This window comes from Triticum urartu, chromosome 4A (assembly GCF_056163025.1).
Source record: "Triticum urartu cultivar PI428250 chromosome 4A, HENAU_Tu73, whole genome shotgun sequence".
In the NCBI taxonomy this organism is placed as follows: Eukaryota; Viridiplantae; Streptophyta; class Magnoliopsida; order Poales; family Poaceae; genus Triticum; species Triticum urartu.
The window spans coordinates 425,781,081-425,800,302 of NC_141876.1; the positions used below are offsets into that span (position 1 = coordinate 425,781,081).

General features: G+C 44.2%; 1 protein-coding gene across 1 annotated transcript; it reads right to left on the reverse strand.

Moving 5' to 3' along the window:
• Positions 1-3,054: 3,054 nt before the first annotated feature.
• Positions 3,055-4,610, reverse strand: LOC147976047 (uncharacterized). Its single transcript, XM_087520700.1, has 2 exons — positions 4,587-4,610; positions 3,055-3,783 (listed from the first exon to the last, which is right to left on the reverse strand). Exons 1-2 carry the CDS (start codon positions 4,608-4,610, stop codon positions 3,055-3,057), a joined length of 753 nt encoding a protein of 250 aa, XP_087376826.1.
• Between the last annotated feature and the right edge of the window lie 14,612 nt (positions 4,611-19,222).

Sequence of the window (19,222 nt, forward strand, 5' to 3'; positions counted from 1 at the left end):
TTTTTGGTTGATCCTAGAAATTCTACGCGACTCAATGACCCACGGAGAGAGTTGGGGATTTCGTTATTTTCATATTTGAGTTTTCTCAAATTTTCAGAATAGGATCATTTGATTTTATTTATTTTATCATCAATTATTTCTATTACAAAAATTTGAGAGAGGGAATAAAATGACTTTCCCAAAATAAAGAAATATTGAGGATTTAATAATAAAATCAAATAAGATTTTATTTCGGAGTTTTTCGGTGTTTTATTTAAATTTAGGAAAAAAGTGTGTTTTTCAAAATTGTATTTAGGTCCCAAATAAATGTTCACCTTGTGCGGCTTGATTTTAGAAGCCCGTGAAAATTTATTTCGGAATTTTTGGAGTCCGTTTAGTATTTCTTTTTATTTTTATTCCGAGCGGAATAATTAAAAAAACGAACCGACTTCGGGTCGTACCCGAGCGGGACACCGCCCGGGGGCCGCCTTTAAATAGCGCCGCCCCGAGCCTCCCCAGCCCATCAGCCCTGCCTCGATCCGCACGCGTCGCCGGAGCCACCGCCGACGATCCCGCCGCCCGAGGTTTGTCGCGCCTCGTTTTCCGTGCCAAAAAAAAAGAGAAAAAAAATTCAGCGTTCGTCGTTTTTCTTTTTCTCGGATTAAATCCGTGATTTTTCTGATCGCGATTCCTGATCCGATTTTTGTTTTAGTTTAACTTTTCGCTCGTTTATCGGAATCAGGCGATTCAAGCGCCTAGAGTTTCGTCTCGAAACCCTTTATCCGTTTAACCAACTTAAACAAGTTTTTGTTACTATAAAATTTTCCCTAGATCCAGATTACTAGAACGAAGTTGTTTTCTTTCGCCATTTGTCTTTCGTTGCTTTGTTCGATTTGATTCTTTTTGCCAACCGGAGTTCTTAAGTTGAACCTTCTGGTTAGATCTCTTATTTGAGTTTTACATGTGCATTAGATGAGTACTTATTGTATGCTTGTTTGTTTGTCTGCGATAGAATACCCGGAGTGCACCGCTTGTTACTTCGAATCGTTAGGTTTCGCGGATCATCAGCAAGGCAAGTAACACTTTGATCATACCTTTTCTACTACCCAGTTTTATTGCATTAGATCAATCCTCACACATTGCATGATTAGGATCTAATTAAATTGTGGGATGGGAAGTAGATGAGGTAGTACCTATTACCTGTTATTATCAGACCTTGGGAGTTACTTCTACGTTTGCTTATTATGCCATGCTATGCTAGTAGACGTGGATTGGGTGAGTGATATCCATGACAGATGTGATATTGTTAATTAATGGTTTATCTAAGGTGGCAATTTAAACACACATCTGGGTAGATTGAGGCACCTGGGTGTTCCAGGACTTGCCTGTTTTCTTTTGGACTGCCACCCAGGCTCAAAGGGATCATGAGACTATTCATAGTAGAAACTTCCGTGTGCAGCCACAAGCTATTATGGGCTCTAGCATAGTTGACTAAGTCGTGCGAACTCTTACAGTGGTAGACTAGCAGATGTAGGGGATGTAGGTGGTACGGTCTACCCATCGTAAGGTGCTAGCGCTTCTGAAAGACTATGTCTCGGTCATCCGTCTTCTCAAACACCATGTAGTGCGAGAAACCAAACGGAGGCGATCGAGTCTTGTGGGGAAAAGTGCGCAAACCTCTGCAGAGTGTAATAAACTAATCATGGTTAGCCGTGTCCCCGGTTATGGACATCTTGAGTATCTAGTACCTGGATTTTCATGTGAATCTCAACATGTTACTCTAAATTAATTTTGTTGGGTTATGTTTAATGATGATGCTTAATTGGGATTGAGAATGCTGTCAACCATTCTCAATGTTTAACAACCACCATGATAGTTAAATAAATTTATTCCTTTGAAGTAGGGAAAAATTGGCTTTACGCAAAACTGTAACCATAGAGCTTTCCACCAGCCAAATATGCATATAGTATAGCTGTTTCATTTCATTACTCTCTATGTGTTACCTTGCCAGCATATTCCATGTGCCGACCCGTTTTCGGGCTGCAACGTTAATGTTGCAGACTTTTCAGACGACGATTAAGGAGTTTAGGTCGTGGTTCTATACTCAATGATGCCGTTGGAGTTGATGGACTCACTTATCTTCCAAGCCTTCCGCTGTTATCGTTATTAGATGGCCTTAAGCCATATTTATTGTAATAAGTTCTCTTTTGAGACACTCGATGTAATAAGTGTGTGACTGCTACTCTGTTATAAATCCTCCGAGTACTGGGTGGTGTCAGCATTACTGATCCAGGGATGACACCGGAGCATAGAGATCAGACTGTTTGAGGTCTGGTCACTACAAAATCTTGTCCCTCTGGACATCCATCCGGAGAACTTTCGATGCCAACTCATTCGTCCACACATTAATTGCAAAAGGACCATTAGGCAAGATGATACCAAGGCCAGTTAAGTCAATAGCATCTATATACAGAAGCTGGAAAAACAGAAAAGGTCATTACAATCTAGCTGTTTGGCGGAATAAGATGTACAATCCAAAAATCATGGGAACAAAAAAAGAATAGGGGGACTAACATTGTAGAATAGGAGGCAGCCCGTCGTAGGCTTTCCTTTTGAAAGGGCTTTGTGAAGCTGATCCGCAATAAATTTGCACCAGTTGAGGTTTTTTACATTGCCAATATTTTGCTGCGAAAAAAGGAAACACATGAAACATAGAGGAATGTATGCACACAAGTTAGCAGGGGACATAAGTAGACACTTATAACACTGTTAAAGCATTGAATCACCAAGTACATAAGCATACAATTACCACATTATTGAGAAGTAAGTCAAAATTACCATATTGCAAGGCATAAATAAATTACCAGGTGCATTACTACATAATTACCACACTTTCAGAAAAAGTTATCAGGCGCATTACTACATAATTACCACACCTTCAGAAAAAAGTTATCAGGTGCATCACTATGTAATTGCTACACCTTCATAAAAAGTTATCCGGTGCATTACTATATAATTACTACACCTTCATATAAAGTTATCAGGTGCATTACTACATAAATACCACACTTCAGATCATAGAAAAATCAAAGGGACAGAAATTACCACACTCCAAAAATCAGGGAAAGTTATCAAAGTGCATATGTGCATAATCATTAGACTAAGAAGCAAAAAAGTTACCAGGTAAAAAACAAAAAAGAAAAGAGATAAAAAGTGTGAACTAGAAAGATAGCCAGATGTGCTTACCAACACAGGATACCATCTGGTGCTGATCTTGTTGGAAGTCGTCGGCACCATCACGGTGCTGGCAGCAAGCACAAGCCACAAGCACTTGAAATTGTCGTCATGTCGGTTAGTGCTCAAGATAAAGTTTAATACATCCACAGTTTTAGGAGCATATCCAAGATCAGCAAAAAGATCTCCCGCAAGCTCAAGCTGTGCATCTATAGGAACCTTGAAATCCACCGCAATATCACCTCGGGGCACACCCATTATACGATGCAAAGACTCTTCACTGACCGGTAACCTTCCGTTACCAGGTACAACAACCTCACGTGAATCAGGGTCATATAGACCAGCAAGCCATTGAGAAAGCCGATTGAACAGATTATCACACTTGATATTCCACAGACTAGTGAAATCCATGCCATCGATCGCGGCCATTCTCTCATCTGACATATCCTTACAGACAGTCACAAGAGCACTAGGAGAAGCCATGTTCCGATCTGCGGGAGGCTTATGCTTCTTTAAGGGGTTCACCTCCTCAAAGTCATCATCTAATTTGCGCTTCCTTGGCATTGTGACCTGGCACACAAGAATAACAAAAGAGAAAAAAGTGAGCATAAAGGATGCACATCTGTTGAATTAATAGTCACACACATATTCTTATGATACATTGGTAACTTGTGAACATGCAACAAGATAACTCATCCACAACAGAGAATGACAAGGACATGTGTGCTTCTACTAGATATTGAATACCTAAATTTTTGTTTGCTTATAATACACCGATAAAATGTATGTATCGGGCAAGATAACTTATGCAAATTAGGGATGGCAGCAACTTACACACAAACACATATATTGGACATCACAGAACTAAGTATTCAGTGACATGATAAATTTTACAGTGGACTCCTGATAAATTATTCACACCACATATGGTAATATTCACAATTAAAGTTCATGTGAGTTAAATGATGGCACATCCATCAGTTAGAAACACAAAATGCATCATGAAACGAGAAACCACTGATAGTGCTAACAAAGATCAGGGAAATCGAGCCGTGTAGCATTTAGAGAAAACCCTAGAAATCAGAATCATGAATGGATACATCACTGATGGCGAATCATGAATGTATACATAATGGTTTTGCATCTAGAGAAAACCCTAGAAATCAGAATCGAGCCGTGTAGCAGAGGGGATTAGTTCAAAAATTACGGCAACTAGCCACGAAATCGAAAACGGCAAATTAATCACTGGAACGATGTGCATGCGAAACAGGGCCTAACATAGGGATGGCAATGAGTAGGGTATGGGCGGGTACAACCTCCTTCTACCCAAACCCATACCCATAGAAACTTTTTATACCCACCCACTCCAATACCGATGGGTATAAACTAACACCCATGCCCATACCTATCGGGTATCCTATACCCAATGGGTATCCATTGGGTACAATATATAGCATTCAAATTCTTAAGAGGTAGAGAAATGAGTTCAAAATTCAAGTGATCATGGTAGAGTAGTATAGCACGTATGTGGCCTCCTCCAGTGGGTGGCCTCTTGGAGGCATCAGGGGAGTATGAGCAGCGGTTGGTGGAAGGCCGATGTAGTGGAAGGCGATGGTGGGAATTGGGGATCGCTGAATCGAGTGTTCGACAAGAGTCTGGTAGCGAAGAGTCGACATTTCATCTTTTTGAGGAGTCACATAGGACGTATGAGGAGTGGAGAGCAGGTGATTATGAGCCTATGAGCTATGACTTGATTAAGGAATACGAGATTTAGGGTTGGACCATATGAGTTGGATGTTGACCCCACATGTTATAGGAGTTATTTTCATTTATTAATTTTTTTGAGTATCCATTGGGTTACCCATGGGCGCTGAGGGAGTCCTGGATTCGGGGGTCTCCAGACAGCCGGACTATGTCCTTTGGCCGGACTGTTGGACTATGAAGATACGAGATTGAAGACTTCGTCCCGTGTCCGGATGGGACTCTACTTGGCGTGGAAGGTAAGCTAGTCAATACGGATATGTATATCTCCTTCTTTGTAACCGACCTTGTGTAACCCTAGCCCCCTCCGGTGTCTATATAAACCGGAGGGTTTTAGTCCATAGAACAACATACAATCATACCATAGGCTAGCTTCTAGGGTTTAGCCTCTTTGATCTCGTGGTAGATCAACTCTTGTAATACTCATATCATCAAGAACAATCAAGCAGGACGTAGGGTATTACCTCCATCAAGAGGGCCCGAACCTGGGTAAACATCGTGTCCCCTGCCTCCTGTTACCATCCGCCTTAGACGCACAGTTCGGGACCCCCTACCCGAGATCCGCTGGTTTTGACACTGACATTGGTGCTTTCATTGAGAGTTCCACTATGTCGTCACCATAAGGCTTGATGGCTCCTTCGGTCATCGCTAGCGATGCGGTCCAGGGTGAGGCTTTCCTCCCCGAATAGATCTTCATATTCGGCGGCTTCGCACTACGGGCCAATTCGCTTGGCCATCTGGAGCAGATCGAAAGCTATGCCCCTGGCCATCAGGTCAGATTTGGAAACTTGAACTACACGGCCGACATCCGCGGAGACTTGATCTTCGGCGGATTCGAGCCCATGCCGGACGCGCCGCACAGTCGCAACGAGCAAGACGTAACTCTGTCGTCGGACAGTGTTCGAGAGATCGCATCCGCAGCTACTCCGGTCGTTAATCCGAAGCAAATCGCGCCATCCGGGAGTAGAGGGATAGACCCCGCCATGGAGGCCGCACTCTCAGTGGCGATAGAGCCAGATACTGACTTCACCCCTTTCGAGAGCCGCATCGCCGAACCACTGGATTTATCCCCGCCACGGACTCCGAGCCGCCTACATCCGTGCCTGTCGAATCTGACGGGGCGCCAATCATGGAGTTCACCTCCGCGGATATCTTTCAGCACTCACCTTTCAAAGATGTGCTAAATTCATTAAGGTCTCTCTCCCTGTCAGGAGAACCTTGGCCAAACTATGTCCAGCTAGAATGGGATGCGGACGACGAAGAAATTCGCTGCCCACCTACCACCCACTTAGTAGCCACTGTCGACGACTTAACCGACATGCTCGACTTCGACTCCGAAGACATCGATGGTATGGACGACGATGCAGGAGACGAACAGGAAACACCGCCCACAGGGCGCTGGTCCGCCACTTCATCACATGACGTATACATGGTGGATACACCCAGAGAGGACAATGGCAAAGAGATAGCGGAGGATGCCCCCTCCAAGCAACCCAGGCACCAACGTCAGTGGCGCCGCTCTAAGTCTCGCCATAGCAAAAACAACGATAACAGCGCAAGAGGAAATAACAGTCCAGTGGACTCTAGAAGAAACGACGATTGCACCACCCCAGTGGCAGAGCACGATCAAGATGCAAACTGCAAACATAGTACGGATCCAACTTCCGACCACGACGACGCCAAGGATAAGCCTCATCAAACCCCGTCTGGGGAAGAAAACAGTCCGGACGAAGATGCACACATCATCCCGGAAACGCACTTGGAGCAAGAAAACCTCCGCAGAAGGCTTATTGCCACAACGAGGAGCCTAAAGAAACAGAAGCAAAGGCTCAAGGTCGCACAAGATACGCTTAACAGCAAGTGGAACAAAGTAACAAAGTATGGTGGAAGTTACCATAAAAATAGCTATCCAAGCGCAAGCTATTACCGGAATTCGACGATGAGGCCTTAGAGCCCATACAGCCGAAGAGTGATACGGCCAACCGGCCGGATCCACCACCTTCTGAACGCGATAGAGCGGCTAACAAAGTCGTGCATAAGTCAACACACGATCTACGTGAGAACTTGCGTCAAAAATCCGGCGCGACCAGATCTATCTATGGATCTAGGAAGCGCGCTATGGTACAAAACCAACACCGAATACTACAACCGTCCAAACACCATGGCGCATCCCAATACAGGAGTGCCGCACACCCCTTATGTTTCACTGATGAGGTGCTGGATCACGAATTCCTAGAGGGATTCAAACCGGTGAACATAGAGGCGTACGACGGAACCACAGACCCTGGAGTCTGGATAGAGGACTTCATCCTCCATATTCATATGGCTCGTGGAGACGATCTCCATGCCATTAAATACTTGCCCCTCAAGCTTAAAGGGCCAGCTCGGCACTGGCTGAAAAGCCTCCCCGAAAACTCAATTGGAAGTTGGGAGGAGCTCGAGGATACTTTTCGGGCCAATTTTCAAGGGACTTATGTCCGACCTCCGGATGCAGACGATTTAAGTCATATAATCCAACAGTCCGGAGAGTCCGCCCGAAAGCTTTGGAACAGGTTCCTCACCAAGAAGAACCAAATCATCGACTGTCCAGACGCCGAAGCCTTAGCAGCTTTTAAGCACAGCGTCCGAGACGAATGGCTCGCCAGACACCTCGGTCAAGAAAAACCGAGAACAATGGCAGCCCTAACAAGCCTCATGACCCGCTTTTGTGCGGGCGAGGACAGCTGGTTGGCCCGTAGCAGCACCAGCGACCCAAGCACATCCGAAGTCAGGGATGGCAATGGTAAACCACGATGCAACAAAAACAAGCGTCGAAATAAAGAAGGTAGCCCAGATAACACGGCGGTAAACGCCGGATTCAGGGGCTCCCGACCAGGTCAGCGGAAAAAGCCTTTCAAAGGCAGCAGAGAAGGGCAATCTAGCCTAAACAAAATTCTTGACAAACTCTGTCAGATTCATGGCACCCCAGACAAACCTGAAAATCATACCCACAGAGAATGTTGGGTCTTCAAGCAAGCCGGTAACCTAAACACCGAACACAAAGGGGAAGAGACACCAAGCGAAGACGAGGATGAGCCTCGCCAGCAAAGCGCCGGAGGACAAAAAAAGTTCCCACCAGAGGTTAAAATAGTAAACATGATCCATGTGACAAAGAGGAGAAGCAAGCATGCACTCTGAGGCACACGCGCCATAGAGCCCGTCACCCCTAGGTTCAACCCCTGGTTGGCCTGCCTGATCACTTTTGATCGTAGGGATCACAAGACAAATATCCGGCATGAAGGACTGATGGCCTTGGTGTTAGACCCAATAATAAATGGGTACCATTTCACACGAGTCCTCATGGACGGCGGCAGTGATCTAAATCTGATATATCAGGACACAGTCCGCAAAATGGGGATAGACCCGACACAAGTAAGCCATAGTAATACTACCTTCAAAGGAGTAATACCAGGCCAAGAGGCCCGCTGTACGGGCTCTCTACCACTAGAGGTGGTATTCGGTTCTCCCGATAACTTCCGAAGTGAAATGTTAACTTTTCACATCGCCCCATTCCGAAGTGGCTATCAAGCACTACTCTGAAGAACGACTTTCACTAGTTTTAACGCAATACCGCATTATGCTTTTCTCAAGCTTAAGATGCCCGGTCCACGTGGCATCATCTCAGTTAGCGGAAATACCGAACGTTTCCCACATACGGAAGAGGATGCGGCGGCTCTAGCAGCCGCAAACTAGATGGCCTCACCAACCAGAAAAATGGCAGGTCGTCAAGACCACGGACACGGTCAAATGAATCCGGTGTTCCATCATATATACATGAGATTGGTTTGATGATCAAACCCTCATAAATGATACCAGGGGCTTCCCGCGTGTAATCAGGGCCAGCCCGGCTCAACTTGGCTTCTCTTGAATTTTGATAGTTCATTGATAATAACCAACTCTTCTTTTTGGCACGGCAACTTTCACCTAAGTTCTTTCCTTTTGCAGATGACAATCGTGCTACACCCGTCCATGACACGGCACAACAGAGAAACATGCGCAGACGTGCAGCAGGGACCCGCTCAAAGGTTTCTTTTTAGATTAAGACCCTGCGTAAACCTTTTTTACTGTCTCTTGTTGCTCATATCCTCCGGATACTCCACAAAACCGAGAAGGATGCTGGCGTGATGTCTACTACACAACCTTCTTCTTGTAGACGTTGTTGGGCCTCCAAGTGCAGAGGTTTGTAGGACAGTAGCAAATTTCCCTCAAGTGGATGACCTAAGGTTTATCAATTTGTAGGAGGCATAGGATGAAGATGGTCTCTCTCAAGCAACCCTGCAACCAAATAGCAAAGAGTCTCTTCTATCCCCAACAGACCCAATACAATGGTAAATTGTATAGGTGCACTAGTTCGGCGAAGAGATGGTGATACAAGAGGTATATGGATGGTAGATAAAGGTTTTTGTAATCTGAAAATATAAAAACAGCAAGGTAACTAATGATAAAAGTGAGCGTAAACAGTATTGCAATGATAGGAAACAAGGCCTAGGGTTCATACTTTCACTAGTGCAAGTTCTCTCAACAATAATAACATAATTGGATCACATAACTATCCCTCGATATGCAACAAAGAGTCACTCCAAAGTCACTAATAGCGGAGAACAAACGAAGAGATTATGGTAGGGTACGAAACCACCTCAAAGTTATTCTTTCCAATCAATCCGTTGGGCTATTCCTATAAGTGTCACAAACAGCCCTAGAGTTCGTACTAGAATAACACCTTAAGATACAAATCAACCAAAACCCTAATGTCACCTAGATACTCCAATGTCACCTCAAGTATCCATGGGTATGAGTATACGATATGCATCACACAATCTCAGATTCATCTATTCAACCAACACAAAGGACCTCAAAGAGTGCCCCAAAGTTTCTACCAGAGAATCACGATGAAAACATGTGCCAACCCCTATGCATAGGTTCATGGGCAGAACCCGCAAGTTGATCAAAAAAAACATCAAGTGAATCACGTGATATCCCATTGTCACCATAGATACGCATGGCAAGACATACATCAAATCTTCTCAAATCTTTAAAGACTCAATCCGATAAGATAACTTCAAGGGGAAAACTCAATCCATTACAAGAGAGTAGAGGGGGAGAAACATCATAAGTTCCAACTATAATAGCAAAGCTCGCGATACATTAAGATCGTACCACCTCAAGAACACGAGAGAGAAAGAGAGAGAGAGAGAGAGATCAAACACATAGCTACTGGTACATACCCTCAGCCTCGAGGGAGAACTACTCCCTCCTCGTCATGGAGAGCATCGGGATGATGAAGATGGCCACCGGAGAGGGATTCCCCCCTCCGGCAGGGTGCCGGAATGGGTCTAGATTGGTTTTCGGTGGCTACGAAGGCTTCTAGCGGCGGAACTCCCGATCTATTGTGCTCCCCGATCATTTTAGGGTATATGGAGATATATAGGCGGAAGAAGTACGTCAGGGGGGCATGAGGGGCCCACAAGGGTGGAGGGCGCGCCCAGGGGGGTGGGCGCGCCCCCCTACCTCGTGGCCTCCTTGAAACTTCCCTTGCGTGGACTCCAAGTCTTCTGGGCTTCTTCTGATCCAAAAATAAGTTCCGTGAAGTTTCAGGTCAATTGGGCTCCATTTGATTTTCCTTTTCTGCGATATTCTAAAACAAGGAAAGAACATGAATTGGCACTGGGCTCTGGGTAAATAGGTTAGTCCCAAAAATGATATAAAAGTGTATAATAAAGCCCATAAACATCCAAAACAGTAGATAATATAGCATGGAGCAATCAAAAATTATAGATACGTTGGAGACGTATCATGGCGTTATTGGCATGTGGCCACGCCAGGATTTTGCACATACTCGGACACATGGGGTTTCTTATTAAGGGAATTGTTTAGCCCGGTATATGTTATAAAGACCGAACACCTTAGGGAGTGTTCGGCGTCGCGAGTTTGGCCCTATATGCATAAGCTCCGAATCATGTCTTTGGTCAAATGTTGGGTTTGCCCGGCTCCCACGTTTTGGTACCTTACGTTCCGTTATATCGGCTAAGGTAGCACTGGGAGAACTACTACGATTGTGCCCTGGTTCATCCGGATGAGCACCTCAGTAGAGAAAGCCGAAAACTGACTATCATGATATAGCGAGAGACTGGTCAACCACTCGATGACTCATCGGAATCTTCGGGATTCCTCCGCATTAACGAAGGGCCGTTTCCCGGTCATGTATGTACGCGCCCCGTATTAGGACGAGCGCAGAAGTACCAGGGGCTATATAGTAGCCCCACTGTCAAACTCCTATGGCTAAGTGAAAGTGTTAAAGCAATATAGTCCGATTGCCTCGTTCGATGCGCTATCACCTCCTTAACGGACCAAGACGTTGGATCAAGTGTGGATATGCATTTTTGCGAACACCCCCGCATTATATGCATGGGGGCGGAAGCCGACGACTGCAAACTTTCAGGTTATATACATATATACATAAACGGCCGCACAGGAGGCATCATAGTACTTTCGGGAAAAAGTATAAATACAACCTTGATAATTCAATAAAACATTGTTTTTACAATGGGAATACATGTCACTAGAACATAATATTCTTCGAGCACTGAGCCTCTATCGAACGAGCGCCTTCAAGAACTTCTTCAAAGTAGTGCTCGGCAGCCACTCGGCCTACGGCTGAACCCTGTGTCGCAACATTGGTGGCCTCCATCTCCGCCCAGTATGTCTTGACACGGGCAAAGGCCATCTGCGCACCCTCTATGCACGCCGATCTCTTTACAGCATCGAGGCGTGGCACAGCACCAAGGAATTGTTGCACTAAACTAAAGTAGCTATTCGACCTTGGCCCTCCCGGCCACAGGTGATCCATGACGGACCTCATGGCAAGTCCGGACAACCTATGGAGCTCGGCCCACTCGGCCAATCGCTCATTCAACAGCAGCGGATAGACTGGAGCGTGAAACTGTGACCAGAATAGCTTTTCCACTTCGGGACCTTTCTGATCCTTGAAGTACTCGGCCGCATCAGCAGCACTTGCAGCCAAATCCATGTAGGCGTCCGCAGAACTCCATAGCCGGTCCAGAGGAGCATACTTCGGATCTCCGAACTTAGTCTGCAACAAGAAGGGCTTCCTAGACACGATATCTGCAGCTTGATTTAGCTCCTCCTTCGTCGCTCTAATTTTGGAGCGGGCTTCCTTGGCAGCCACCAGGGCCTTCTCCAGGTCCGTCGCCTTCGCCCGGTTTTCTTATCCAAGAAGCTGGTAACGGTCAGCGGCTGCTACCTCTTGAGCACTGCATTGGTTTTCCCCGAAGAGGAAGGGATGATGCAGCAAAGTAGCGTAAGTATTTCCCTTAGTTTTCGAGAACCAAGGTATCAATCCAGTAGGAGGCTACGCGCGAGTCCCTCGTACCTGCACAAAACAAATAAATCCTCGCAACCAACGCAAATAGGGGTTGTCAATCCTAATAAGGCCACTTACGAGAGTGAGATATGATAGATACGATAAGATAATATTTTTGGTATTTTTATGATAAAAGATGCAAAGTAAAATAAAGGCAAAGTAAATAGCAAAGGAAATAACTAAGTAGTAGGAAATCAATATGATAAAAATAGACCCGGGGCCATAGGTTTCACTAGTGGCTTCTCTCAAGAGCATAAGTATTCTACGGTGGGTGAACAAATTACTGTTGAGCAATTGACAGAATTGAGCATAGTTATGAGAATATCTAGGTATGATCATGTATATAGGCATCACGTCCGAGACAAGTGGACCGACTCCTGCCTGCATCTACTACTATTACTCCACTCATCGACCGCTATCCAGCATGCATCTAGAGTATTAAGTTAAAAACAGAGTAACGCCTTAAGCAAGATGACATGATGTAGAGGGATAGACTCATGCAATATGAAGAAAACCCCATCTTGTTATCCTCGATGGCAACAATACAATACGTGCCTTGCTGCCCTTACTGTCACCGGGAAAGGACACTGCAAGATTGAACCCAAAGCTAAGCACTTCTCCCATTGCAAGAAAGATCAATCTAGTAGGCCAAGCCAAACTGATAATTCGAAGAGACTTGCAAAGATAAACAATCATACATAAAAGAATTCAGAGAAGATTCAAATATTATTCATAGATAGACTTGATCATAAATCCACAATTCATCGGTCTCAACAAACACACCGCAAAAAGAAGATTACATCAAATAGATCTCCACAAGAGAGGGGAGAACGTTGTATTGAGGTCCAAAAAGAGAGAATAAGCCATCTAGCTACTAACTATGGACCCGTAGGTCTGAGGTGAACTACTCACACTTCATCGGGGGGGCTATGGTGTTGATGTAGAAGCCCTCCGTGATCGATGCCCCCTCCGGCGGAGCTCCGGAACAGGCCCCAAGATGGGATCTCGTGTATACAGAAAGTTACGGCGGTGGAATTAGGGTTTTGGCTCCTGTTCTGATCGTTGGGAGTACGTGGATATATATAGGAGGAAGGAGTATGTCAGTGGAGCAACAGGGGGCCCACAAGGGTGGAGGGCGCGCCTGGTGGGGGTGGGCGCGCCCCCTACCTCGTGGCCTCCTGTTTTATTTCTTGACGTAGGGTCCAAGTCTCTCGGGTCTTGTTCGTTGAGAAAATCACGTTCCCGAAGGTTTCATTCCGTTTGGACTCCGTTTGATATTCCTTTTCTTCGAAACCCTAAAACAGGCAAAAAAACAGCAATTCTGGGCTGGGCCTCCAGTTAATAGGTTAGTCCCAAAAATAATATAAAAGTGGATAATAAAGCCCAATAATGTCCAAAACAGTAGATAATATAGCATGGAGCAATCAAAAATTATAGATATGTTGGAGACGTATCAAGCATCCCCAAGCTTAATTCCTGCTCGTCCTCGAGTAGGTAAATGATAAAAACAGAATTTTTGATGCGGAGTGCTACTTGGCATAATTTTAATGTAATTCTTCTTAATTGTGGTATGAATATTCAGATCCGAAAGATTCAAGACAAAAATTCATATTTACATAAAAATAATAATACTTCAAGCATACTAACTAAGCAATTATGTCTTCTCAAAATAACATGGCCAAAGAAAGTTTATCCCTACAAAATCATATAGTTTAGTCATGTTTCATTTTCGTCACACAAGAATGCTCTCATCATGCACAACCCCGATGACAAGCCAAGCAATTGTTTCATACTTTAGTAATCTTAAACCTATAAACTTTCACGCAATATGAGCGCGAGCCATGGACATAGCACTATGGGTGGAATAGAATATAATGAGGGGGTTATGTGGAGAAGACAAAAAAGGAGAAAGTATCACATCAACGAGGCTAACCAATGGACTATGGAGATGCCCACCGATTGATGTTAATGCAAGGAGTAGGGATTGACATGCAACGGATGCACTAGAGCTATAAATGTATGAAAGCTCAACAAAAGAAACTAGTGGGTGTGCATCCAACTTGATTGCTCACTAAGACCTAGGGCAGTTGAGGAGGCCCATTGTTGGAATATACAAGCCAAGTTCTATAATGAAAATTCCCACTAGTATATGAAAGTGACAAAACAAGAGACTCTCTAACATGAAGATTATGGTTCTACTTTGAAGCACAAGTGTGGCAAAGGATAGTAACATTGTCCCTTCTTTCTTTTTTATGGCCTTTCTCTTTTTTTATTCCTCACTTGGGACAATGCTCTCGAAAATGATGATCATCACACTTCTATTTATTTACAACTCAATGATTACAACTCGATACTAGAACAAAAGATGACTCTATATGAATGCCTCCGGCGGTGTACCAGGATATGCAATGGACCAAGAGTGACATGTATGAAAGAATTATGAACGGTGGCTTTGCCACAAATACTATGTCAACTACATGATCATGCTAAGCAATATGACAATGATGAATGTGTCATGATGAACGGAATGATGGAAAGTTGCATGGCAATATATCTCGGAATGGATATGGAAATGATATAATAGGTAGGTATGGTGTCTGTTTTGAGGAAGATATAAGGAGGTTTATGTGTGAAAGAGTGTATCATATCACGGGGTTTGGATGCACCGGCGAAGTTTGCGCCAACTCTCAATGTGAGAAAGGGCAATGCACGGTACCGAAGAGGCTAGCAAGGATGGAAGGGTGAGAGTGTGTATAATCCATGGACTCAACATTAGTCATAAAGAACTCACATACTTATTGCAAAAATCTACAAGTCATCAAAAACCTCGGTACTACGTGCATGCTCCTAGGGGGATAGATTGGTAGGAAAAGACCATCGCTCGTCCCCGACCGCCACTCATAAGGAAGACAATCAAATAACACCTCATGTTTCAAATTTGTCACATAACGTTTACCATACGTACATGCTACGGGACTTGCAAACTTCAACACAAGTATTTCTCGATTTCACAACTACTCAACTAGCACGACTTTGATATTATTACCTCCATATCTCAAAACAATCATCAAGCATCAAACTTCTCTTAGTATTCAAAACACTCTTAAGAAAATTTTACTAACTTTGAATACCTAGCATATTAGGATTTTAAGCAAATTACCATGATATTAAGACTCTCAAAATAATATAAGTGAAGCATGAGAGATCAATAGTTTCTATAAAACAAATCCACCACCGTGCTCTGAAAGATATAAGTAAAGTACTAGAGCAAAACTATATAACTCAAAAGATATAAGCGAAGCACATAGAGTATTATAACAAATTCCAAATCATGTATGGCTCTCTCAAAAGGTGTGTACAGCAAGGATGATTGTGGTAAACTAACAAGCAAAGAATCAAATCATACAAGACGCTCCAAGCAAAACACATATCATGTGGCGAATAAAAATATAGCTCCAAGTAAAGTTACTGATAGAAGTAGACGAAAGAGGGGATGCCTTCCGGGGCATCCCCAAGCTTTAGCTTTTAGGTATCCTTAGATTATCTTGGGGGTGCCATGGGCATCCCCAAGCTTAGGCTCTTGCCACTCCTTTTTCCATAATCCATCAAATCTTTACCCAAAACTTGAAAACTTCACAACACAAAACTTAAAGTAGAAAATCTCGTGAGCTCCGTTAGCGAAAGAAAACAAAAGATCACTTCAAGGTACTGTAATGAACTCATTATTTATTTATATTGGTTTTATACATACTGTATTCCAACTTCTCTATGGTTTATTAACTATTTTACTAGCCATAGATTCATCAAAATAAGCAAACAACACACGAAAAACAGAATCTGTCAAAAACAGAACAGTCTGTAGTAATCTGTAGCTAGCGCAAGATCTGGAACCCCAAAGATTCTAAAATAAATTTCTGGACGTGAGGAATTTATATATTAATCATATGCAAAAATAATTAACTAAATAGCACTTTCCAAATAAAAATGACAGCAGTTCTCATGAGCGCTAAAGTTTCTGTTTTTACAGCAAGTTCAACAAGACTTTCCCCAAGTCTTCCCAACGGTTCTACTTGGCACAAACACTAATTAAACACAAAATACACAACCAAAACAGAGGCTAAATAAATTATTTATTACTAAACGGGAGCAAAAGTCAAGGAATAAAATAAAATTGGGTTGCCTCCCAACAAGCGCTATCGTTTAACGCCCCTAGCTAGGCATAAGAAGCAAGAATAGATCTAGGTATTGCCATCTTTGGTAGGCAATCCATAAGTAGCTCTCATAATAGATTCATAAGGTAATTTAATCTTCTTTCTAGGAAAGTGTTCCATGCCTTTCCTTAATGAAATTGGAATCTAATATTTCCTTCCTTCATATCAATAATTGCACCAATCGTTCTAAGGAAAGGTCTACCAAGAATAATAGGACATGAAGGATTGCAATCCATGTCAAGAACAATAAAATCTACGGGCACATAATTCCTATTTGCAACAATAAGAACATCATTAATTCTTCCCATAGGTTTCTTAATAGTGGAATCCGCAAGGTGCAAGTTTAAAGAGAAATCATCAAAATCACGAAAACCTAACAAATCACACAAAGTCTTAGGAATCATGGAAACACTAGCACCCAAATCACATAAAGCATAGCATTCATGATCTTTAATTTTAATTTTAATAGTTGGTTCCCACTCATCATAAAGTTTTCTAGGGATAGAAACTTCCAATTCAAGTTTTTCTTCACAAGATTGCATCAAGGCATCAACGATATGTTTAGTAAACGCTTTATTTTGACTATAAGCGTGAGGAGAATTTAGCACGGATTGCAACAAGGAAATACAATCAATCAAAGAGCAATTTTCATAGTTAAATTCCTTGAAATCCATAATAGTGGGTTTAGCAACATCTAGGGTTTTAATTTCTTCAATCCCACTTTTATAAATTTTAGCATCAAGATCAACAAATTCCGAATTCTTGGAACGCCTTCTAGGTAAAGGTGGATCATATTCAGTCTCATAATTATCAAGATTCATATTGCAAAACAAAGATTTAATAGGGGACACATCAATAACTTTTAGATCTTCATCTTTATTTTCATAGGAACAAGAAGAACACGCTCTTATAAAGGCATCTTTCTTAGCACGCATCCTAGCGGTTCTTTCTTTGCACTCATCAATGGAAATTCTCATGGCTTTGAGAGACTCATTGATATCATGCTTTTAGCGGATGAAATCCTTTCAATTACCATACCCATTAGCATACGATGCGCTTTCGAGACGGCCGCTTGCCCCAGAAGATCCTTCAGCGCGTCCGACCGCACTCTGTACGGATCCTTGTTGTCGCCCTCCTTAGGAGCCGGATACTGGGGATCCCGGGTAGCCAAAGGGTTATCCTCTGGCCTTAGTGGATCCGGAGATACCATTCGCGATGACACTTCCAGGTCGCCCGCTTCATGAGGCGGGGTGTCGGGGGGAGGCGTTTCGCTCTCCATCATCTCCGGAAGAAGATCCCCTGAAGACAAACTCTGTCGAGACGGGCTACGATCCGGACTAAAATTTATAAGCACTGGTTATTGTCTTTGGAAGTAAGGTAGGATATTTCCACTATTAAGTACTTTTCGACTACTTACAGCTCGGTAGAGGGCTGATCCCCGCGCAGACATTGTGCGGCAAGAATACCCTCCGAGGCAGGACCCTCTGATGAAGATTTCTTCTCCTGTTTGGAAACCTTAGTTTCCGAATCTTCAGAGGTAGTCCTCTTCTTTCCCCGGGGAGCGAGAATGTCAGACTCTTCCCTTTGGTTGTCCTCCCTCGCGGAGGCGCTCATTCCCCCGGTTGGAATGAGTAGCGAGTGAGGCCCGCTTTCGCCCTCTCTATTCCCCCCATCATCTTCCTTTGAGGGCACTGGATAAGGCGCCGGCTCGAGCATCTTGTCCAGTACCGGATTGTCCAAGCCCTCAGGAAGGGGGGCCGAACACGTGATCATCATCGCCTTTGTTATCCAGTCCTGGTCAAAGAGCGGCTCTTTAGAATGATGCCATGATAAATAAAAGGATAGCAGGTTCGGCATGGGATTACTTACTTGGGCAGCGGGGCGGTTGCAGCTCGGGCCCACGTCCTCGGTGATGTCCGGACACTCTATTTGGGGTCCGAAGAACGATTTGTACATATCTTCGTGCGTCATAGCGAGGAAATGCTGAATAGCTCGCGGTCCTTCTGGGTTGAATTCCCACATGCGGAGGGGCCGGCGTTTGCAAGGCTGGACTCGACAAACTAGCATAACTTGCATTACCATAACCAGACTGAAATCTCTCTCAAAGAGATCTCGGATACGGCTTTGCAGTATTGGCACGTACTTAGCTGGACCCCAGCTCAGCCCCCTGCTGATCCATGACATCAGTTGTGGTGGGGCCCGAGCGAAAGGTGGGGGCAGCTACCCACTTGGCACTTCAGGGAGCTGTGGCGTAAAACCACTCCCGCTACCACAATCCGGACACCTCTGGGAAGGAACCCTCTGGCCATGGAGCGTCAGCGAATTTGCTTATTAAAGCACCTCCGCACACTGCGTGCTGCCCTTCGATCATCTTCGGCTTCACATCGAAGGTCTTGAGCCACAGGCCGAAGTGAGGGGTAATGCGGAGGAAGGCCTCACATACAACAATAAATGACGAGATGTGAAGAAGGGAATCCGGGGCCAGATCATGAAAATCCAGCCCATAATAGAACATAAGACCCCTAACAAAGGGATCCAGAGCGAGGCCTAGTCCTCGGAGGAAGTGGGAGATGAACACAACGCTCTCGTTGGGTTCGGGAGTAGGGATGACCTGCCC